The following is a 6,588-nucleotide window of genomic DNA, read 5'->3' on the forward strand; positions in this document are numbered from 1 at the left end:
CCCATTCTACGGCTCACGTGTTTCTCTTCTTTCCCAATTTTCTAAAACTGAGCTTATACCAATTTTTCTAATGGCCAAGGGAATAAGTTAAAAAAGCTAACCCTACGAAGAGAATAATTTAGGAAGGCTAACTCTATGAACAAGCACTTTACAATAAAGGCAGGCCAACAGTGACTGCTATTTCAGGTTCACTATGATGATCATTTGCCCACATCAATGGACTTGGCACGTTCTTTGCTCTGGACTAGAGTTACATCAAACCTCTGAGACAAAAAGACTTCCATGGCTTAATACCGAACTGTGGGTTGCAAATTCCAGCTCTGGCCTTTTCTGTGCTGTGTCGCCTGGGGTGAGTCACTTAGCGTCTCTGATCCTCAGAATCCTTTTCACCCAAGCTTGTGGACTCCGCCCCCTCCTTGAGGAAGGAGTCCCACCCTCATGTGACTGGCCCCGCCCACCATTGCGCAGACCGTGTGGGCAGGACTCAGGGAGGACACGCCCCCTCCCCCACCCCCAGCCGCCCTGCCCTCCTCGGGCAGCTGAAACTCGTCATCCCACTGCGTGCAGGTGCATGGCCTTCTGGGAATTATAGTTTCGGCGACGCTGGCACTGAAGGCCTGAGTCTCTGCGCTAGCGCGGCGCGGCGCCTTCTGGGAGTTGTAGTTCTTGGGAGACCCGCGGGGTCCGCAACTCTCCCAGCGCGCACGCGCAGCCTATGCCGGCCCGGCGCTTGGGCCAGTCTGTGGTAGCTGCCGCTTTGACCTGTGTTACCGCACGTCCGCGCCACCGCAGGACGAGGGATCACCGGAGGTCTGCATGGGCCGGGTAGGACCAGAGGCCATGGAAACTCTGACCCGAACCCAACAGGCTCGGCGGGAGCAGGCCAAGGCCTTCGGAGCTGGTCCCGGAGGCGAGGGCGCCGGTGTGTGGTGTGCGCGTGCGCGCGCGTCCCCTTGTGCGTCTGTGCCCCGCGTACGTTCTCGACTGCAGCAGCGGGTGGCTGTGCGTGTGCGGTCCGCCCCGCGTGCCACCCCAGAACTTCGTGCCGTGCATGCGTGAACTGTGTGTGTCACTGTGCGTTTAGGCCCGCCTGTCACTGTGGGTTTACCTGTCCCTCCAGAACTTTGTGCCTGTGCACCTGTGCATGTGACTTCGCGTGAGTTCGTCCCCAAGGGATTGCTCGTGCCTGATCCTGGCGCGTGTTTATGCATTTGGGGACCTCTGCCTATGTGTGACTTTGGGCATGTGTATAACTTGTTTCCCTGGGTGTGAGGTGTGTGATTCCACGTGTGTGTGTGTGTGTCTGGGTGTGCAGTTGTGTAGGATGGCTCGGTGGGTGTGCCTGCCAGCATAGGGCTGGGTGGTCTGGGTGTGCCTGTGTCATTCTGTGGGTGCGTGACTACGTGTGAAGGGCTGTGCACGGGATATTTCTGAGGGTCACTGCCCTGAATCCCCTTACCCTCCCTGCACACACACAGAAGTAACATCCTGCGTTCTTGCTGCACCCGCTCACCTGCGCCTGCCCCAGCGTCTTCCTTCATGGGTCCCTGTCTCTTTCTCTCACAGATACCTACTGGACCCACTGAGGCATGGTAGCCAGGACAGGGGCCACCGCCTGAGTGACACGGACAGGACTTGATGCTCCCAAAACTGCAAGGTGGGTACTACTGCCTGATCTAGGGACCCAGTCAGTCTCTGCTCAAGCAAGAGGCTGCCTGTGGAGGTGGCACCAGAACTGGGACTGGCCCAGCCTGGCTTCCACCAACAAAGTTCTCACCTCTGCATGGCACACAAAACCTCACATGATCTGGCCCTCATCCCACTGTGGTCACTTAATCTTCCCTGCTCTCTGCCTGGGTCACTCATCTCCAGCCCTAACCCTGCCCTGCCCATTTACTTTTCCTCTATCAACCCTATTATGGTCCTGCCTCAGGACCTTTGCAAGTGCTGTGCACACAGCCTGGAATGCTCACTCCAACCCTTCCTCCAAGTCTCCACTCAGAAGCCATCATTTCACTGAGGCCTGCACTGGGGGAAGGCCTGCCTTCCAGGAAGATGGAACAGCCAGTGCAAAGGTCCTGTGGCAGGAGTGTGCCTGGCATGGTTGTGGAACAGGGAGGTACTAAAGGAGCCAGGAAAGCCTGTGAATGTGACTCTGCACACTGCGGGGAGCCAGCTGGAAGGCGGTTGCCACAGGCTGGGTGGAGGCATTGGTCAGGGGCTGTAGGCAGTGGGATGTATTCTGCCCAGGTGGCAGACATAGGGCCTTCCACATCCATGTTAACAGGGTCTTTCAGGGAAGGGTGTGTTGGGTTGGGGTGATAGTTGGGGAAACTCATCACCCCTGGGATGGTCCCCACTCAGCCCACCCAAGGGGCTGAACCCGTAGCCGGGCACTGATTTCTGTACACACAGCAGCCATCTAGATGGCTCAGAGAACACCTCCTGTGTGCTGGGGCTGAGGTTGATGTGAAAAAAGATCTCCATTCTCCACTGAGAATATCGAAAACATAGACTGTGTCCAACAGGGGGAGTATCTTTGCCAGCTACATGTCTGTATCTAGTGTGTATAGAGAATTCCTACAGCTCAACAACATGAAGACAAACAACGCAATTTAAAATGGTGGAAGGAGCTGAAACGGGTCGAAAGACCGTTGTCCAAAGGAGACATACAAATTACCAAAAGCACTTGAAAGGATGCACAACATTAACCATCAGGGAAACGCAAATCAAAACAACAGTGAGGTAACACTTCATAGCCACTAGGATGGCTAGACTCAGAAAATCAGATAACAAATGCTGTGAGAATGTGGAGAAACTGGAGCCCTCATGCACTACTAGTGGGGGTGCAAAATGCCAGTTTTGGGAACAGTGCAGCAGTTCCTCAACAGGGTAAATACAGACTTACCTTGTGATCTAGAAATTCCTCTCCTAGAAATGCAGAAATAAAAGCATATGTCCACCCCTCACACCCCTCAAAAGAAGACATATTCTGTGTAACCCTGCAGCAGTCTGGGGTCACCATCTCCAGTGAGGACTCTGGGCCCAGGGGCTGCAGGAACCCCATTTCACGGTTCTGTGAGCCTAGGAGACCCTGGTCAGCTGGCTTCCCCACCCTGATCCCTACAGAAGTAGGAGGGATCTGAGTTGAAGTGGTCCCCCCAAAATCCATGCCCACCTGTGCTTTAGGCAGCCCAGGCTACTAGTAGCAAAATACCATAGGCTGGAAGCTTAGACAGCCGACGCGCATGGCTCACAGCTCTGGAAGCTGGGAGTCCAAGATCAGGGCTCCAGCATGGTCAGGGTTCTGGTGAGGATCCTTCCTGAACTGCAGGTGGCCACCTTCCAGCTGCATCTTCACTGGACTTAGAGAGCAGAGAGAGGAAGCCAGCGCTCTAGCAAGGGCACTCACCCCATCCTGAGGGCCCCACCCTCCTGTCCTAAGCACTCCCCAAAGGCCCCATCTCCTAATATCTTCACACTGGGGATTAAGGCTTCATTCAGCATCTGAATATGCGGGGAACACAAACATTCCGTCCACAGCAACCTTGAACCTTGGGATGTGACCGCACTGGAAACAGGTCACGTTAATTTGCAGGCATCATTATCCGTTAAGGTGAGTCTTACTGGAGTCGGTAGGGCAGGCCCCAAGTCCAATCACTAGTGTCTGTATCAGGATGGGACACACAGATACACGGGGAACAGGACATGTGAGGATGGAGATGGAGGTTGGGGCCATGCAGCCACAGGCCAGGGAACACCAAGGATTGCCAGGAACCAATTTTCTAATAAAGTCACATTCACAGGCACTAGGGGTTAGGGTTTCAACACACCTTTTGGAGAGACATAATGGAACCCATATGTGTTCCATTAAACCCGTAACAGTAGGATTTAGAGGCATTTTTTGGTTGTCACATCTGGGGTGGGGGGCATCCACTGAGTAGAGGCCAGGGACACTGCTCAACATCCTGCCACCCACAGGACAACCCTCACGGCAAAGAATGATCTGACCCACACTGTCAGTAGACAGACCCTGCGCTGAGCCTTCTCCAGCCTGGAACAGGGAACAAACCTCTTCCTTCCCTCCTTGTCTTTCTTTTCTTTCTTTCTTATAAGAGAAGGAAGATATGAAATCAAGGCAACAGCTCAGGAAGCCAGGATGGAAGGACTCTTGACGATCGCCGCTCCCCGGGGCTCCGAGTTGGGAGAAACATGGAAACATGAGGGTCATTTCAAGGACAGACAGGAAAACGAGGAAAGCTACTGGGAACAGGAGGCCCACACGAAAGACCCCACCAGGGTGGGTGTCCCCGAGAATGATGGACTTGGTGGGAGCCCCGGAACCAGCTCAAGCCCCGCCAGTACCCAAGCCGACAACAGGCCACAGGGGCGCGGCATGCCAAGAAAGAGCGCCAAACCGAAGAACGAGGAGGCACGAGGGGGCGGCCCCAGGAAGCCGTGGAAGTGTGAGGACTGCGGCAAGGCCTTCAGCTACTGCTCGGCCTTCACCCTGCATCAGAGAACGCACACGGGGGAGAAGCCGTTCGCCTGCCCCGACTGCGGCAAGGCCTTCAGCCAGAGCGTGCACCTGACGCTGCACCGGCGCACGCACACGGGCGAGCGGCCCTACAGCTGCTCCGAGTGCGGCAAGGCCTTCAGCCAGGGCTCCTACCTGGCGGCGCACTGGCGCACGCACACGGGCGAGCGGCCGCACCGCTGCGCCGACTGCGGCAAGGCCTTCGCGCGCCCCGCTCACCTGGCGCAGCACCGGCGGGTGCACACGGGCGAGCGGCCCTTCGCCTGCGGCCAGTGCGCCAAGGCCTTCCGCAGCCGCTCGTCCCTGCTGGAGCACCAGCGCATCCACACGGGCGAGAAGCCGTTCGCGTGCGCGCAGTGCCACAAGGCCTTCCGCTTCTCGTCGGCGCTCCTCCGCCACCAGCGCACGCACACGGCCGAGCGGCCCTACGCCTGCGGCCAGTGCGCCAAGGCCTTCACGCAGACCGCGCACCTGGCGCAGCACCGGCGCGTGCACACGGGCGAGAAGCCCTACACGTGCCCCGAGTGCGGCGCGCCCTTCAGCCAGCGCGCCTCGCTGGCCGAGCACCGGCGCCTCCACACGGGCGAGAAGCCGTTCGCGTGCGCGCAGTGCGGCAAGGCCTTCACGCAGGTGTCGCACCTGAGCCAGCACCGGCGCGTGCACACGGGCGAGCGGCCCTACGCCTGCCGGGACTGCGGCCGCGCCTTCAGCCACCGCTCGCACCTGGCGCAGCACCACCTCGTCCACACGGGCGCCCGGCCCTACAAGTGCCTGGAGTGCGGGGCCGCCTTCAGCCACGTGTCGTCCCTCACCGAGCACCAGAAGGTCCACACGGGCGAGAAGCCCTACCGCTGCGGGGACTGCGGCAAGGCCTTCAGCCAGGGCTCGTCGCTGACGCTGCACCGGCGCACGCACACGGGCGAGCGGCCCTACCCGTGCCCCGAGTGCGGCAAGGCCTTCAGCAACCGCGCCTACCTGATCCAGCACCACATCGTCCACACCGGCGAGAAGCCCTACGAGTGCGGCGGCTGCGGCAAGGCCTTCAGCTTCTCCTCCGCCCTCATCCGCCACCAGAGGACGCACGCCGACAGGACGGCCGCGGGCCCCTCTGCGCAGCCGCCGCCGCCCCCGATTGGACCCCTGAGCTCCCGCCGGGGGGAGGAGCCTGCCGGCTGCGGCGGCCCCGGGGAGGCCGCGGGGGACCCGCCGCGGAGCGAGGGCTGAGGCGTGCCGGGCCTCGGACGGGCAGGGCCCCGCCTCAGCACTAGCGGGACGTACCCCACCATCATCCGGCTGCCCGCGAGGAAACCGAGGCTCCGTGACGTGCCCCAGGTTACCCCGGGAGGCGGGAGGGCCGGGACTGCACCCCGCATCTCGCAGAACACCCCCTTGCAGCGCCCCCATGGTTCAAGATTTATAATCTTGTGACCCACAAAAGGGGACCTGAGGACATATCTGTGGGTCTCTGGCTGGCCCTTTGAGTGTTGATTTTATGACCAGGTAGGTAGGCATTTGTCCAACACAGTTCATTGAATAAAAGGTTCAGCTCCTTTGGTGGAGTCGGCATGTTAAGTAAGGGCGCAGGGTCTTAAGGAGAAATGTGGGTCCCTAGCACTGAAACAGTGCTTCTAAAATTAGAGAAAAATGAGCAGAGAAAGCCACAGCAGGGAAAGTTCTAGAAGAAAAGAGCGCCTCTCCCCGACAGACCTGGGAAGGGTGAGTTCTTTTAGAGTAGACCCCAGTCTCTTTTTTTCAGGATAAGGAAACACCTCCCTTTTCCAGCTTTCTCCCCCCCGAGTCAAAGTATTGATCTTAATGGTTGTGTCCATTAGCTGTTGTCCAGAATGCAGTTGTCCGCTTCCCATGCTGTGTGGTCCTGGAGGTCTGGGCCAGGCTCATTTGGTCTTGTCTAGACTAGTTATGCATCTGTGGTCAGTGGTGGGCGGGAGGGGACAGGCTGGTCCAGAAGGGCTCAGCTGGGCCAACTCTGCCCTCCTGCCCTTGAGCCACATCTTAACCTGGGTGACCTCTCATGGCAGGAGCAGGGGTTT

The 6,588-nt window shown here is 58.5% G+C and overlaps 1 protein-coding gene across 5 annotated transcripts; it reads left to right on the forward strand.

Annotated features, from left to right (window-relative positions):
* Positions 1-685: 685 nt before the first annotated feature.
* Positions 686-6,388, forward strand: ZNF835 (zinc finger protein 835). Of its 5 annotated transcripts, none has more exons than XM_072968381.1 (3): positions 686-825; positions 1,567-1,657; positions 4,119-6,388. In XM_072968381.1, exons 2-3 carry the CDS (start codon positions 1,639-1,641, stop codon positions 5,759-5,761), a joined length of 1,662 nt encoding a protein of 553 aa, XP_072824482.1. In that variant the 5' UTR covers positions 686-825; positions 1,567-1,638; the 3' UTR covers positions 5,762-6,388. The 5 variants fall into 5 exon arrangements, with proteins under 5 accessions (XP_072824482.1, XP_072824486.1, XP_072824481.1 ...); XM_072968385.1 differs by having other exon boundaries at positions 4,122-6,388; XM_072968380.1 differs by having other exon boundaries at positions 712-922.
* Positions 6,389-6,588: the final 200 nt, after the last annotated feature.

This window comes from Vicugna pacos, chromosome 9 (assembly GCF_048564905.1).
Source record: "Vicugna pacos chromosome 9, VicPac4, whole genome shotgun sequence".
Classification (NCBI taxonomy): domain Eukaryota; kingdom Metazoa; phylum Chordata; class Mammalia; order Artiodactyla; family Camelidae; genus Vicugna; species Vicugna pacos.